At 38.3% G+C, this 17,498-nt stretch overlaps 1 protein-coding gene across 2 annotated transcripts in view; it reads left to right on the forward strand.

Annotated features, from left to right (window-relative positions):
- Positions 1-17,498, forward strand: part of TTC39C (tetratricopeptide repeat domain 39C) — a gene marked incomplete at both ends in the record, with an annotated part of 36,689 nt that overhangs the window by 15,489 nt on the left and 3,702 nt on the right. For both annotated transcript variants that reach the window (XM_080611113.1, XM_080611114.1), the window contains 6 exons: positions 1,766-2,120; positions 3,460-3,628; positions 12,922-13,015; positions 13,792-13,899; positions 14,416-14,525; positions 15,198-15,321. In XM_080611113.1, coding sequence (XP_080467239.1) covers positions 1,766-2,120; positions 3,460-3,628; positions 12,922-13,015; positions 13,792-13,899; positions 14,416-14,525; positions 15,198-15,321 — 960 coding nt within the window. The remainder of the gene's footprint in view (positions 1-1,765; positions 2,121-3,459; positions 3,629-12,921; positions 13,016-13,791; positions 13,900-14,415; positions 14,526-15,197; positions 15,322-17,498) is intronic.

Genomic DNA, 17,498 nt, shown 5'->3' on the forward strand with positions numbered 1-17,498 from the left:
TGGGCTTGTTTTAATTTTTATGTTTAAACAGTCAGAAATACATTATTTTAATTTGTTATTTTTATTTTAGTATATCATATCTATTGGGGTTATGCTGTGTTAGTGAACTGCTAATGGCAGCACAATTACAGAAGCAAACCCTAAAACTGTACTTTTTTTTTTTCCACATTGTACCCTTTACGTTTGATGCATGCATCTAAGCACAGTAATTAGCTATTAGCAGAAACACTATCTGTAGGATAAGTAGAATGTGGAGTTTTCCCTCATTTGTCTTCATTGCTATGCATAGTCGTATGAGCATTCATTTTGTGGTAAACCACATTACTTTTAAAGTATTCTGTGCAGCCAGAAAGTGACCTAATTCCTTAAAACTGGAGTAACGTTAGTCTTGTAATTCAGCTGAATCATGACAGGGGTTTACATTTTTTATTATAACACTTTAATATGGAACTCAAGACAGAGGATTTTTCTTTTTTTTTTAATACTTTAGGTTCCTGTTGACAGAACCCTCCTGTCACAACTGAGAATACAAATTTTGCAGTTTTTCTCAGTGCAATTTCATAAGAATGTCAAACTAGCTTCACTCCCTCTTCATACAAGAAAAATCCAAAAATAGGTATTCTGGTCTGTGATGGTGCTTTCTCTAGAAATGGTTTTGGTTTTTAATTGGAAGGATTTTGTCAAAGATGTCAAAGGCTAAAAAAGAGTGATTTGGTATTAATAGTGTTCTCCTTTTCATTGAAACATCCTACCTGTTATGATCTAATTCTGGCATCACTTATAACATTGATCCCTGTAAATCTGGTAATCTGTTTTGAATGCTGCTGCTATAATCATGCTTTTGTTTTCTCTGATTTTTGGTTAACTCCTTTGTCACTACAATTCTAAACTCTCAGTGCTCTATCACAGACAAAATGCTGGTGTTTGCTTTTACAGTTAATGTGTACAAGTATATTCTGTGTTTGCTATCTCTTTACCACTTGTCGTTATCCAAGGATGTGCTATAACCAAGATGAATACTGTGTAAATAGGCAAACCGGACATCTTCATCTTTTCATGTCATGCCTTTCTTTACCCTCCTGTATAGAGGGTAATGAGACTGAAAATTCTCTCATTCTCAACTGAGAATGCTCAAGACCAGATTCTTTTGAAATTTAGGTACCCAGCTTGCATTTGAAATTGAGAAAATTAGGTAACTGAAAAATGTTTTTAAACCATAAAATTTATGAATTTTTTTTCTATGACTTTTTTCTTAATTACAAGGCACTGTGCTTATATGAGGAGTAAGAAAGTGGTATTGAAAATCTTATTATGTAGTCTGAAGGAAGGGGGTTTCTTAGTATTTTCCCATCAACTGTCTTGTTAACATCTTTTGGATTTAAGAGGTGTGATCTCTTCTCTGAGTTTTGTTTCTCTATTTGCCAAGCAGCCATTTCATCTCCACTCTATAGTGAAGCAGAATCCAGCATGAAATTCTTTGATTTCTCCATTTCTTTCTGACAGTTGTATTGCTACACAGCTGATGGGAAGTCTCTTTGTATTGCAGGCTGGTTTTAAGTCTCTGGTTGAAAAGCACTTGAGTTTGTAGTGCCCAGTATGAAAGAGCTCTTCGAGAGGCCAGTGGCTGTGGTAGAATCCTTTATGCAATAAGTCAATGCAAATAGAACATCATAGGATTTGTGAAATAGCATTTACTACTTACCATGTTCTACTTTTGAAATATGTCCTTAAAGTAGTTTTTCCTTGATTTGATTCTTTTTTTTAGCATACATAAAAGGTGGGTGGATACTCCGAAAAGCCTGGAAAATTTACAATAAGTGCTATACGGACATTAATACACTTCAGGAAATATATCAGAAGAAAACAACTCAGGAATCCTTGACTTCTGATGCTGCAAATGATAATCATATTGCTGCAGAAGGTGTAACGGAGGATTCGCTAAACAGACTGAAAGGTGCTGTTAGCTTTGGATATGGACTTTTTCATCTTTGCATATCCATGGTGCCCCCAAACCTGCTCAAAATCATCAACCTGCTGGGTTTTCCTGGAGACCGCCTACAGGGGCTTTCTTCACTGATGTATGCAAGTGAAAGTAAGGACATGAAGGCCCCTTTAGCTACGTGAGTAGCTATATTGAAATGCTTTGGTAGATAACTTAATACTAGAAGTAAGTAACTGGAAAAAAGTCAAAAGCAAAAAGTCATGTTGCTTTAAAGGAAACAACAGCAGGTAAAATAAACTTGTTTGTTGTTTAACATGCCATGGTTTAATAAATTTGTCACTTCCTAGTGTATAAGATCTCTCTGCTGTTACTTATTTACATATATTTGAGGTTTGTCAGTGTTTTGCTGTATTCTTCAGTACCTGCTGTTCTAATGTCTAGTAATTTACATGTCAGCAGAGTAAACGAAAGCACTCCCTGAAGGCTGAGTAAATTTACCCGAGTTACATTCTCCACTATGGAAAGTATACTATTTTGTATGAGTCACTGAGCTCACTTAGCTGTTATCCTTACTATTAGCTAAAGATCTTTTCCAGTTTATTTTTAATTTTAGCATCTGGGTAAAATGGGATGTTCCCTTACAGTATTTTTAGAGGACTATTCTTTTGCGTCTCTTCTTTTTCCTTAAGCATTCATACTGCATTCAGGTTTTTTCAATGTGAAGAGTTAGCCAGACCTAATTTAAACTACCCTCATAAATTGGTTTATTAGTCCATTATCTCTAAATTAATGCTTTTATTTCAGGACCTACTGCAGGTACCATCAGGTGTCACTTTTGAAACATTGACAGCAGAGCTCGTGTCTCTTCTTTGAGGAGAAGGGGTAGATTTCTCATTGTTTAAGAAAGCTTAAGATTAAATGCTCCTGTTGATTTGTTCGTTCTCCTTTTTGGGAAAGGAAAATCATATTTTTCAGGGTGTTTCCTCCTTCCGATGGTCTTGGAATTCTTTGTGCTCTGCCCTTGTTTCCAGGAGCAATGTAGGTCATGTAGATGTCTGCTCTTCTGAACAATGGATGTATTTCTTTTTGACGTTGATTTCAAGTGTGTCTGCTGATGTACGTTTAGCTTTGTTGGTTTTGTTTAGTTTGGGTTTTGTTGTTTTGGTTTTTTTTTTTCCCTGTAATTAACAGCTCATCTTTGAAGTTTTCCTGTGGGTTTTTCTGTTTTAGAATCTAGAGTTCTGAAGGCTCAACTGCTTTGATGGTACAAGCTTGTTACTTTACCTCTGAATAATATGCACTGCATTGTATGTTCAGGTGCAGTTTAGAAGAACATTGATATATGGCAATAGTATTGTGTTTGTTCTAAAGCCAAGTTGTATAGGAAAAGATTCATATCTGTCTTTCTTTCAGGATCATGTAAAAATTTAAATTATATAATGTTCTACTGTGTAGAATGTTACCCTTAGATTTCTGTTTAAGAACTGTAATCCTTTTTACCCTTATGTTTCTTTTAGATTAGCTCTGTTGTGGTACCACACAGTTGTTCGTCCCTTTTTTGCTCTTGATGGCAGCGATAACAAGGCAGGATTGAAAGAGGCAAAAGAAATTCTTGCAAAAAAAGAATCTGCTTATCCAAATTCTTCTCTGTTCATGTTCTTCAAGGGAAGGATACAGCGATTAGAGGTATTGCATGTTGACTTCCTTTTGACCAATTTCTGTTCCCTGCCCTTCGTTATTTTATGGTTTTCTGATGTGAATGACCTGTGCAAGCTTCAGCAAATTGTGACTAAAGAAACAGTTAACATGGAAAGATAAGAAGGAAGGAGTAACTCTTTCCCAGTTTCAATTTCACATGCTAAACCTGCTTTTCCTCTACTTTTGTCGGAATTAATGGCACTTTCAGATTCTTTTGCAGCTGCTTAATACATTTGGAAAGTATAAGGGAGGCTAAAAGGAAGTGCTTTTGGTCACTCACGAGTTTCTTGTGTTATAAATAGCTCTTTCAGTTTTGCTTGTCAAGCTAAAATCTGAATGTGTATCTGCTGAGTACACAGCATTTCTCTTCCCCTTTTCATTCTTAGGCGTTGTTCATATACAGGTAATTCTCTGCAGTAATTGCCCTCAGATAACTGGTTTTGCTTTTAAGAGGTCAACCCAGGATGTTTTCTGTTGCGAAGGTTGAGCTCTGACCCAAGCAGGAATGTATTCACTGAAAATGTGTTTGTGAATGCTGTTGCAGAGTGTTATTCAAACACTGCAGTAGCAGTCATGGGTTTTGGCTGAGTTATTCTTTAAGAATCTGTGATAATAAAAGATGGTGGTGAGTATTTTAAAGTAGGCAGCTCTCAGCTGCTGCTTTTATCAAACTAGGGTATTTCTAGTGCAGTCACACTAACAAGAAAAGCCAATACAAGAGCACAAACCCAGAATGTTCAGAGCCTTCATCTCAATGTCATAATTACAAGAGCTAATCCAGTTCTTAATGTTGGTAGTCAACGGGTTAAAACTTAGGGGAAGTTTAGATTGGATATAAGGAAGAAGTTGTTTACAGTAAAGGTGGTGAGGCATGGGTTGCCCAGGGAAGTTGTGAACATCCCTGGCAGTGTTCAAGGCCAGATTGGACAGAGCCTTGGGTGACATGGTTTAGTGTGAGGTGTCCCTGCCCATGGCAGTGGGGTTGGAACTAGATGATCTTAAGGTCCTTTCCAACCCTAACTATTCTATGATTATTTGCTAGGGTTTGCAGTTAACTCTCAAATACAGCTTAATATTTTGAGAGAGGTAACAACAATAACAGAACAGAGGAGCAGGCTTCATTCTTGCATGGGATTTGGATGTTGATATTTTTGGGGGGAATTACACTGTTATGGGCAAGCTATCAGTCTTTAGAAGTATGGCTGTTTTCTGAGTGGAAAGACATTAATGGTCTTTGTTCAATTAGATGATTATTACATTCTAGAGGTTAAAGTCAAATATGTTAGGGCTGGCTACACAATGAATGCAAGTGCAGTTACAAATATAAATATGTTGATTGTCAGAGTATGACTTGGTATTTACAACTTCCCACTCTCCCTTCAATGTCATGTTTAGTGTAATGAGTAAAATACAGTTGATTCTTCTGACTTTCAGGGAAAGCAGGGCAGAAGTTTAAACATAAGTTGTAAGCAAGCTGTGTATATGTTTTTATGTGTAAATAGGATAGGTTTGGGATGATTGTCAGTTTTGTGTAATCAGTTCCTTTCTGGAGCATAGTTATGTTTCAGAGGAGAGGGGTTTTTTATATGTTACCTTACAGTGTTTGTGCATTAAATGATGCAGGATGTAGATACCAAGGTTTATCTCCAAGTGAAATAGTTTGTGCCAGAGACAGCCTGGCCATGTTAACGAAATCAGCTTAGGCAGGCAGAATGCTGTGCATTGTGCTATGTAGCCATGTCCTTAGTCAGCAGAAAGCTTAGTGATTGCTAACAGGAATTAAAATGTCCCTTTGCTATTCATGTGTGTGTTTGCATGAGAACTTTTCCATTCAGCAGCCTCTTCCCCCTTGCCTTCCCTGCCCCACATATCTTTGTTCTAAGTCATACTGTATAACTCAGGCTTTGCTGTGTCTGAATGTTTTTGTTAAAGGTCTCAGGCTTTTCTGTAGACTCTAGGAATTTACAAGCTTAATTTGCTCAAATGTTGTTGACATAACAGTGAAGGAAGGTTTGTATCTGGTGGCAATGGCACAGGGAGCTGCACTGGATTCCTGCATGATGCACTCGCCCTTACATCTGTCTCACATTTACACGTTCTGAACCAGAAGTGCACATAAATTCTTAGATTACAAACTGATATGCTGAGTTGTAATGTCCACATAATTTCCAAGACAGGTGAGGAGAGCTTGTGCAAAGCCTAGGAAGTGCTTTTATGGCCTTCCTTGAAATTGTTTATACACAGGTGGGTTCAAACACTTGCCAGCTGGCACAGAAATACTATTTTCAGGTGGCTTACTGAAATTGGGAGGTCTGTGCTTTAACTTACATGCACTTAAAAGTATACCTTGAGATGAAGCTTATTTTATGGTCTTCAACATCACATTTATCATCTTTTAACAGCTCTGTGATAAAACTTAATTGTGCACAGGTGAAAAGCAGCTTAGATGTTATACAAAAAAGCTTGTGTGTTCTGTAAGTACAGATCAGTAGTGGTCATTATAGGCTTTCTATTACAGCCTGTTAGCACTCAGTCCGTTTGGTCTTGTTTTATAGCCTTCGATTCTGCATTTCAGCTGATGGTATGTATATTCAGCTTCCGCTAGCAAGTCTGCATACACCTATAGATCTGTATGTGTGCATTTTTTTATTTTTCTATAGAGGAATAAAGCCAGTAAGGAACCTAGTGCCGCCATGGACACCTGTAGGCAGGGAAGCTGTTGAAAAAGCCAAAACAGTAATGCAAGACTGGACAGTGAGACACAAATCTCACAAAGGAGAAAATTGCCAAGGGAGGCAGTTGAGAAGAAAGGAAGATTTTGCAGTGACAGTACTGTCAAAGACAAATGAAGAACATGTGACTCTAATGCTTTGTCCACCAAAAAGCATGTGTGATTATCAGTCAATAAAAGCCTCAACAGATTTCGGTTTTCTAAGAAGTAGCCTTACAGGTACTATAAACATGGACCAAATTATCTTTCACCTTTTTTCCCAGCTTCATGTGATTGAGAAATGAAGTCTGAAAGCGTTTGGAGACTGTTGAAATGAATGAGTTAAGGGAAAGGAGAGCAGGATGATTTGGGAAAGCTGGAAGTAAAAGTGCACCAAAAAGTTAAGGGTTGCACTAGTCGGCTGATCACGTCTCTCTTATTCAAAGAGTAAGTTAAGAGACTGCATATTAAAAGTAGTATTTTTCATGACTTTTACACTTAGGCTGTTTTTATGGGCATACTTATATGCTTGACATAGAATTGTAGAATAGTTAGGCTTGGAAAGGACCACATAGAATCATAGAATAGTTAGGGTTGGAAAGGACCTTAAGATCATCTAATTCCAACCCCGCTGCCATGGACAGGAACACCTCACACTAAACCATGCCACCCAAGGCCTCATCCAACCTGGCCTTGAACACCGCCAAGGATGGAGCACTCACAACCTCCCTGGGCAACCCATTCCAGTGCCTCACCACCCTCTCAGTAAAGAATTTCTTCCTTATATCCAATCAAAACTTCCCCTGTTTAAGTTTGAACCCGTTACCCCTTGTCCTGTCACTACAGTCCGTGATGAATAGTCCGTCCCCAGCATCCTTGTAGGCCCCCTTCAGATACTGGAAGGCTGCTATGATGTCTTCACGCAGCCTTCTCTTCTCCAGGCTGAACAGCCCCAACTTTCTCAGCCTGTCTTCATACGGGAGGTGCTCCAGTCCCCTGATCATCCTCGTGGCCCTCCTCTGGACTTGTTCCAACAGTTCCATGTCCTTTTTATGTTGAGGACACCAGAACTGCACACAATACTCCAAGTGAGGTCTCACGAGAGCAGAGTAGAGGGGCAGGATCACTTCCTTCAACCTGCTGGTCACGCTCCTTTTGATGGCATACTATGTATTCCATTGCCCTCATGATGTATACAGGATGGTATACTATGTATTCCAGCCTCAAGTATTTCTGTTTTTGAAATACTTTCCACTGAAGCTGATAATGATGTTTCATGTAAGCTTAAGCTATTAAAACCAAGTGAGAATAATGTTTTGTACTTGTGCCTAAAGGGTACTTAGAATGTGATTAGTATAATAGCTGCTGAAACTCACTGTTCTGAAATTCAGACTTTCTGGCTGTACCCTTAGGCGTTTCTTATTAATGTGAAAATAAAAATATCACCATCCATTTGCTAAATTTGCATTGTCTAATATTATAATTATATTAATAAATACCAATTTACTTGTGACTTAGACTATTCAAGTGTGGTATTGTGGCCAGTAGTGAAAGATGGGCATATAGTGGCAGAAGTAAAAGGTGGTGTTCTGAATTCTTACCTATTTCTGCTTTTCAGCTTGCAGTTTTGCTTTCTTCTTCCTTTTTTTTTTTTTTTCCTAATCAGCATAATTAAAAAAAAATCTTTACCTAATTCTTTTAACGATACAATTCGTCCTTCTCAGATAAGTTAAATAGATTGATAGCTTCATATGGAGAGTGGTAGGGGTATAAAGCAAAAGTAGGGTTTGGCAAAATCATGAACTGGGCAAGGTTACTTTTCTTGGATTGGGAGCAGACTCCAGATGTGTATATATAAACAACAACATGTCTCTAGGGCTGGGACAAAAAACCTGAGTTCTGAGGCTTGGTGTATAGAGGTCAGTTGGTATAAGCATATGTTAAGAGTCTGGAGGGAAAAGTACCGAGTACTCCAGCTGACGAGCAAAACACCAGTGATACCTTTGGGCATACACTGTTCGATTTGCAGGCTGGTAAAAATGTGCAGTAGTGTTGCAGGCTTAAATGTAATGCTGACAAGTACTCCTGTATTTCAGTTGCCTTTTGTAGGCATCTCAGCATCACTGGTATCATTCTTATTTAGGAGTGGGAGATGTGGCACAGAAAAGTAGTCTGAGAGCAAGAGTAATAATAAGCATTGAAGAGTCTTACATGAATTTTCTGCTATCAAGTCTCAAGTGATGTGTTAAGTAAAGAAACTTTCAGAGCTTGTGTAATGAATGTCAGAGTTTATTTTCAGCAGTTGTGTGGGCCTCTCTAGTTGTTTGTTCTCTGCTATAAAGGACAGAATCCTAGTTTTACTCTATTTTGATTTTTCTGGTATGTCTAAGGAAAAAAGGGTGAGGGGGTGTCTGGGGCATATGCGTGTTAAAGAATAGAAAATACAGACTGAAATTCCCATGGTATCTCCCAATGCACATTGTCCCCTTTTAGATATAGTTTGCTGGTTTCCCCTTAAAACTGAGCATGACTTCTTAAAAGCCTTCATAGTGCTGGTCAAGAATAGAGAGGACCTGGGAGAGGGAAAGTGCCCTGAGATTTCAGAACTCTGGGGTGAAACGTGTGTTGGCTCAGGAAGCTGCCTTCGCTCAGTAAACTCCCTAGACGCTTAGTTTTGGTTTTAATTTGAAGTCATGAAATGTAAGACTAAAGTTCCGACACTAGCTTTAATAATCCTCTTTATGGCTATGTAGTTCTGTATATTGTACGTTTTATGGATTAACTGTGTTTTTGTCTTTGTATTATGTCCAAGAGAGGCACAGGTGATGCCTGTTGAAGGAATTATGCTTGTGTGTGTATATATATATATTTGTACGTATGTATGTTTAAATCTCAAGAACATAATTTTCAAGTGTCAGCCATGATGTTATACATGCGAACTCTTGGGACTATAATTCTGCTTATTCTCTGAAACAGTAAACTGGTGGTAATTCATTTTAAGGATTAACACTCGGAGTGGAAATTCATATTGCGGCATGTCACAGGCCCTGAAGATGATTGAAACTTTAATTATTAAGGAATATCTCTGAAATGTAGTTACTGAGCTTGATGCTTAAGGAAAACTTAAGCAGATGTCAAAACACTTGAGAGATTTAGTCAGAGAATTAAATTATAGAAGCTTGGATAGTCAACTAACCAGACTTGCATAATACTAGATGGTCAGTATTTCATGTGCTGCCCCAGGCTGGTGTATGGCATTGCAGACAGTGATGTAATTGCCATTAGTCATTGTGTGGAATAACGTGCCCTACAAATAAGTGAAATACATATTCAAATTGTTAAGTTGTTTAGAAGGCAAAGTATCTTCACAGAGGACTAAATATTTAGATTTTTTGTTTTCTTTTCCCTCTCAGAAGCATTCAAATCAGGTTTACGGAACTGTTCTATTGTATCTGTAAGACGGGGATTGTAACAGGTTCGAGGTAGTCATGTTGCGCGTTGTAGCATCAGTGGGGTAATATGTAGTGGAGAGAATGTGCAGCTACAAAAGTAAACAAGGTGTACATTGCTCAGGCTCCCTGGTTACTCTGGGGGCAAATACAACTTGCCTGTCTTTTTGTATAGTCTATTCTTCTGTCATGCCAACAAGCATCTTAGTCTAATCACTATTTACACATTTTCACAATGTTTATATTGGTACAGCTGTGAATCCCTTTCCTGGCAGTTCTACTCTCTTGAGGCAATCTATATGATTTATGGTTAAATTGTTTCTTAGCAACTAAAACAGTTTTCCCTGATGAGACAAATAACAAAATCTCATAAAATCACTCTAAAGCTCTGTGTGTGTTTGTGTGGTCTTAAGATCATAGAATCATAGAATAGTTAGGGTTGGAAAGGACCTTGAGATCATCTAGTTCCAACCTCCCTGCCATGGGCAGGGACACCTCACACTAAACCATGCCACCCAAGGCCTCATCCAACCTGGCCTTGAACACCGCCAAGGATGGAGCATTCACAACCTCCCTGGGCAACCCATTCCAGTGCCTCACCACCCTCTCAGTAAAGAATTTCTTCCTTATATCCAATCAAAACTTCCCCTGTTTAAGTTTGAACCCGTTACCCCTTGTCCTGTCACTACAGTCCCTGATGAATAGTGCATCCCCAGCATCCTTGTAGGCCCCCTTCAGATACTGGAAGGCTGCTATGATGTCTCCACGCAGCCTTCTCTTCTCCAGGCTGAACAGCCCCAACTTTCTCAGCCTGTCTCCATACGGGAGGTGCTCCAGTCCCCTGATCATCCTCGTGGCCCTCCTCTGGACTTGTTCCAACAGTTCCATGTCCTTTTTCTGTTGAGGACACCAGAACTGCACACAATACTCCAAGTGAGGTCTCACGAGAGCAGAGTAGAGGGGCAGGATCACTTCCTTCAACCTGCAGGTCACGCTGCTTTTGATGCAGCCCAGGATACGGTTGGCTTTCTGGGCTGCGAGCGCACACTGCCAGATCATGTTCATTTTCTCATCAACCAAAACCCCAAGTCCTTCTCTGCAGGGCTGCTCTGAATCTCTTCTCTGCCCAACCTGTAGCTGTGCCTGGGATTGCTTCGACCCAGGTGTAGGACCTTGCACTTGGCATGGTTAAACTTCATCAGGTTGGCATCAGCCCACCTCACAAGCGTGTCGAGGTCCCTCTGGATGGCATTCCTTCCCTCCAGTGTGTCAACCGAACCACACAGCTTGGTGTCATTGGCAAACTTGCTGAGGGCGCACTCAATCCCACTGTCCATGTCACCGACAAAGATGTTGAACAAGTCTGGTCCCAACACCGATCCCTGAGGGACACCACTCGTTACCGGTCTCCAGCCGGACATTGAGCCATTGACCACAACTCTTTGCATGTGGCCATCCAGCCAGTTCTTTATCCACTGAGTGGTCCACCCATCAAATTGATGTCTCTCCAATTTAGAGACAAGGATGTTGTGTGGGACAGTGTCGAACGCTTTGCACAAGTCCAGGTAGATGACGTCAACTGCTCTGCCCCTGTCCATCAGTTTCGTAGCCCCATCAGAGAAGGCCACCAAATTGGTCAGGCAGGATTTCCCCTTAGTGAAGCCATGCTGACTGTCACCAAGCACTTTGTTGTTTTTCATGTGCCTTAGCGTGCCTCCCAGGAGAATCTGCTCCAAGGTTTTGCCAGGCACGGAGGTGAGCGTGACTGATCTGTAATTCCCCGGGTCATCCATTTTCCCCTTCTTGAAAATGGGGGTTATATTTCCCTTTTTCTAGTCATCAAAAAAAGATACGGTGCTGCATATTTTTGCAGGAAGTATTGAATTCAGTTATGCTTGTGTATGATGACAGGTTTACTTTTTCAAGGGTTTCTTTCACCTACATGCTTAGCCAGCAGAATTTGGCTTAAAGTTTTTTCTGTTATATAAATTATTATAATTGTATGTGAGAATAAATATGGGAACATTGTTAAAGCAGGATAAATAGTGTGTCTGTGTATGAAACTAATAAAACTCCCTTTATGATGATTATTATAGCGAAGTCCCATCCTAGACTGGGAAAAATAGCAAATGCTAAAAATATGACTTTTAAAGGTGGAATGACTCATAAGTGTAGAAATGAAATTACTCAAAAGTTTACTGCATAAAACCAATTTCAAACATAATAGCAAATAGAAGGAATACAGCCACTGCTTTTTAAGGTTGAGAGATGATCTTGAAATTGTAAATTTGATCTGTAAATTATTGGTGATCATTATTACAGTATTAAACTTTTCTACTGTCCCTCTCCCAGCCTTTTTAAACTCTGTAGTGTTCTGCACTTCTCATATGACTTTCAGAGTGCAGGTTCCATACTGTATGTCTTAAATTTTTACTGCTGTACATGGTGGAACTCATTATTAGAACCTTGCAAGCACACACATTGCATTCTTATCTAAAGTTTCATTTAAATAGAAAGCTGAGTTGCTTTGTATTAGTATTTCTTATTTCCCTTGTCTCTTATAATTTGGCTTTTGTATTATGTTTCCTATCATGAATACAAAATACATGGAAAAATCTGCTCATTATTGGATCTCTTTAAGATGCTCATTTATTATTGTAAATAAAGACTTTGTCATAATTTGCCCAGACATCCATTCAGCAGTGATCAGGTCGAGAGAGCTAGCAGAAGGGAATTTTGCCAAAGGAGTTGCAGTGTGGAGTTGGTATATTAAATTAATATTGGCTGTTTTCCAAACTGTTAGCTCTGTGGTGGATTTTAGCTAATTTAAAATAATATGGAGTCTGAAATGAATTTGGAGGTTTTCCTTTCAATGGGATGTTGTGACTCCCTTATCAAATCAGAGTCTGTAGTCTGAGACACTTCAATATTAATATTTTTAACTACAGTTATTTTAAAATGCTTATTAATAGAAACCTGAATGTTTTATCAACATTGAAGTATCCACCCAATTTCAGACATCTGAGTTTGGGGTGGTTTTTTTTAATTATTTTTTAATTTAATTTTTTTAAATATATATTTTTTAAATTTAAATTTTTAAAATTTATTTATTTCACTTTCAGTGTCAAATCAATAGTGCCTTGACCTCATTTCATACCGCTTTGGAACTTGCAACAGACCAAAGGGAGATTCAACATGTCTGCTTATATGAAATAGGTAAGTTGGATATGTTTACAGTCACTTTCAAGTCTAGGCTAGCAACTTCAATAAAAAAATTAGATTATTTTTATTAGGATTTTGAAAAAGGTTTTACAATACTGTCTCTTGTCTTGGATGGACTGTGGTAATGATTCTGTCTTGTTTAGGCAAGTAGAATTCAACAAGTAGAATCAAGGGCAAACTGTTCACCTCCAGAATATTATTTAGAAAGAGAAATTAATTAATCTGATTTGTCTGTAGAATCACGAGATCTGTGCCAAAACCCAGATCGGTCTAGAGAAGCTTCACAGCTTTCAGGACCTATATTCCGTGTTCATTTCCTTCTGTCAATAGCAATATGTTCTCAATTTGCATACAAGTCTTTAAAGTGATGAAGATAATGTTGCTTCAAGCTTTAAATGTGTTTTGTTAAGAGATCTTTTCACAGTGGGGAAGAACAAGGGAGCAAGTGGTAGCTTTGTAAGTTTCAGCATCCTGCGAAATGTGGTATTTAAATAAATAAATAAAAAAGAATCTTTGGTGTCTGTATAGATTAGTTGTTGCTCTGAAGTGGATTCATTGCTTTATATGCAATGTTATAATTCAACATCTCCCAGTAAATTTAAACCAGGCTTTAAGTGTTTCATTGATTTGTTTTGGGTTTAACTTTTCCGGTTACTGTTACAAATGTTGAAATAGCTCCAGCGCTTGTGGCAGGCAGTATGTTGCCGTAACACTGACACCAAATTTGAATTACTGTGCTTTCTCTGAAGTTAAATTAATTTTGCTTTTAGGTTGGTGCAGCATGATAGAGATGAATTTCAAAGATGCATTTGAATCCTTTGAAAGGCTTAAAAATGAATCCAGGTGGTCCCAGTGCTACTATGCTTATTTAACAGCAGGTGAGTATAATCAATGTGTTGGATAAGTGATAAATCAGTGATGTGATAAGGTTTTTGCACTCGTTTTGGGGTATTTACTAATGCACATAGTGTCTCCCACACTGCCTGCTGCTTATGCACTTTTATGCCAGACTTACTTAATTTTGGGGGTTTTATAAATGTACACTTGCATATACATGCATATACATGCATGTGCATACATTTCCCCCCCAGTGTGGATAGTAGTTGCGATTGTCAGTGTAGTTACAGGTCATATAACTGTATTACAAAGATTTAATAAATAAATCCTTAGAGATTGGGGGGGTGTTAGTTCTTTTAATGGATATAAAAAAGTGCTGACTTGTTAATGATCACAGGGGGTACTTGGGAGAGTTGGATTTGCATGTTTGTCAAATCTCAGGGCTGGATCCTTTTTGGAAGTGAGTGTGTGTTTTCCTGTGTCTGTATAATATCTGATCTTTGTTTCCTGTTTCATATCCCAGTAGTGTTAACACATTTTTTGTTTGTGTTCTTTAGTATGTCAAGGAGCCACTGGTGATGTCAATGGTGCTCAGAATGTGTTCAAGGAAGTTCAGAAGCTTTTCAAAAGGAAAAACAATCAGATTGAACAGTTTTCAGTGAAAAAGGTTTGGTTTTTAGCATAGGCTGACTTATTTCAGTACAGTAATTACACTCGATAATTTTATTGGATTCTTCACCAGTATTTATTTTTGAAGGATGTATTTGTTTTCTTGCTCTGTTACATCTGTGGAAAAATAATAGTATCATATATTTTAAGGACCTAGCAAAGGAAATGTGAATTAGCAATTTGCTTTGAACTAAAGTAATTATTAAAGATAAAAATACATAATGCTGTAGTTGCTTTGGACATTTCCTTCTGTCTTTGCCTTTCTTAGCCATTTTTATCTTGTCTTGCTTGTCAAAGCCTTAGTTCTTTTTGAAAGCTAGGAATTGTCTAGCAAATACCTCCCAACTGATGGTCTTGCAGATCTTACTCTTTCAGCATCCAGTCAGTGTATACTTGGAACTGTGAAATACAATAAAACAAATCAGGCTGCGTACAAGAAGGCCTTAATTTTGATCAGTACGTAAGCCCTTAAATTAATTGAAAGATTTTGCTTTTCAGTCCCAAAGTTTTTAAGTTTCCACTGACCTTATTTTCATAAAATTGTTGGATAAATTGTTGGATGCTTTGATGGAACAGAATTACTGTTTGTGATATATTGTTTGTGAATATTATGTTCCCTATAAAAGGACAGATGACAGATCTCTCTCCCCTCTTTCTCCCCACTTTACAGGCAGATAGATTTAGAAAGCAAATTCCAACCAAAGAACTATGTGTCCTGGCATCTATTGAAGTATTGTACTTGTGGAAAGCCCTGCCAAACTGTTCCCTCTCGAACCTACAGCACATGAGCCAAGGTATAATATGGATGATTGATTTCTCTATTTAGTTTTTTTGATGAGATGTATCATTTTCTTCTGTTGTGTGGAGTAGCTGATCGTTGTAGCATGAAAGCTGGAACCTCTGTGCATATGTCATAGCAAAACAGTTTGAGTAAAAAAAGAGTAACAGCTCATTTTAAGATTCAGCTAATACTTCATTTTTACCATTTTTGTAAGTTTTGGGAGAAGTTTTACTGCCTGCTGCATGTAGTTGTTTTTTAATCAGTTGCATTTGCCCATTGTTTAAAATGAAACAATAGTATCATAGTTATTGTTCAAAGTCATTAAGCAAAATCTAACTTATTTAAACCTAGCTGAAAAATAAAACTCCTGCCAATTCATTTCTGCATCAGTTTTCTTCTAAGAGGAAATATGTAGCTTGTGAGGTCGTCTATGACATAAGGGTTCTGTTTATCTTGGCTGCTGGAACCATCTTAGTGGTTAAAGGAGCATTTTGTGGTTGGCTTTTTCTTAGTCTCCAGATGTCTTTGGATGTCTGTCACATGAAGCTTATGATAGCTGTATTGATTGTGAAGTTTTCCATATTCCACCCTCCATCCTGCAGTCAGTCTGGTTTATATTTCATGTTTACATTCTGTAAACATTCCGAAGCCTGAGTTTCAGGTTGTTATCTGCTCATTGGGAAAATAAAACAAAAACCTCTGCCACCAAGATATTTTTTTTTTTTTTTTTTTTTTTTTTTTTTTCTGTAATGAAATTTTGGGGATTTCATGTTAAGCTACAAAACTACCAGTCTTTAAGTTGAGAGTCAGGCCTAGTAGCGAGGTTTTGGTCCGGTTTTAATTTAAGATAATTTCTCCATTTAAATTTGATGGCCAAGGGTTATATTCAGATCCCTAGTTTTCAAGTCCCAAGGATAATGGTGGAGGCTTTAAAATTAGATTTAGTAAGGTAAAAATAAATTTAATTTTTTCTGTTTGTCATTTGCCTTCAGAACAATCAGCTTTAGAGGTTGTAAAGAGGATGTACTTCTCTCCCACACACTCAGAAGCAGTGCAGGTCCTCCTTGTATAAGCTTCTAGCCACTGGTTCACCTTTTAATGTGAAATAGCAGTACAGACTACAATTCAGAGATACCCTTCTTGTATGACACTGACAAATGTGTCTGCATCAGTGATCCTTGGTTGAAGATTTTCTGCGCAATGAGAGCGTTATTGCTGTGCCACATGTGTATCTTAAGAATGATGAGATGATACGGGATTTTATTTTGCTTCCTCTTCTCTGGAGCAATGGCAGTGTAATGTGCAGGGAGGAGTTTCCAGGCTTTTCCTCAGAGGTAAAAGTTGACTTAAAGGAATTAGTTTGTATCCACATGTATCTGTGTAAGTGAAATGATAAGTAACTTGAGACTTGCAAGACAAGCCAGGAGTTGACAGTGTTATGTATTGTGTAATGTCCAAATACTTCACGCAGCCAACTCTTAGTTGTTCATAGGTAGTTTATTTGGGTTGTGGATTAACTGTGTTGTGAATGCAGAGCTAGTTAAGATCTGGTGGGGTTTGAGATGAGGCTAAATGTGAAGTTAAAGGAGTTCTACTGCTCCAGGCACGGCAGTTCAGCCCCTTCTGATGGGATGAAGAGCCCTGCAGGTCTCCCAGTACTTTCTGAGAGGTGACAGTGCAGACAAGTGCAAATGACTCCTCATGGGACTAGCCTGGGTTTAACAAAGCTGGTGCCAATAAGCTTGATCAAGATGGAGCCAAATTCATCTAGAGACTGTTATGTGCGTGATGATTCCGTTCTTCCTGGAAATGGAGCACTACTCCTCAGCTGAGGCACAGTCTCTCCCTAGACTGTGGACCAGCTAAGTTGTGACAGATAAGCCTTATCCTTTCATCAGCACTGAGAATTGTGATGCCAAACTATCCTAGTCTGGGGTTTTAAGTCCAGTACAGATTTTTGAACTGGCTTCAGTTCAGAACAAGTTCAGTTCAGCTTTGTCTGAACTTCTTGCCCTGTGCTCCTTGTAACTTGGACCGTGTATTTTCCTTCCAATATCTGGGACAAACCAGTTTCCCATAACCCTAGAAAGAGGTAGTTGTATCTTAACTTTACCTTTTAGTGTGTATTTCAAAGATTGGTAGAGAAGTGGATTCTCTTCTTGTGAGAAGAGCACCAACTGCATTTGACAT

The sequence above is a fragment of the Psittacula echo genome, assembly GCF_963264785.1.
Source record: "Psittacula echo genome assembly, chromosome: 2".
NCBI classification, from domain to species: Eukaryota; Metazoa; Chordata; class Aves; order Psittaciformes; family Psittacidae; genus Psittacula; species Psittacula echo.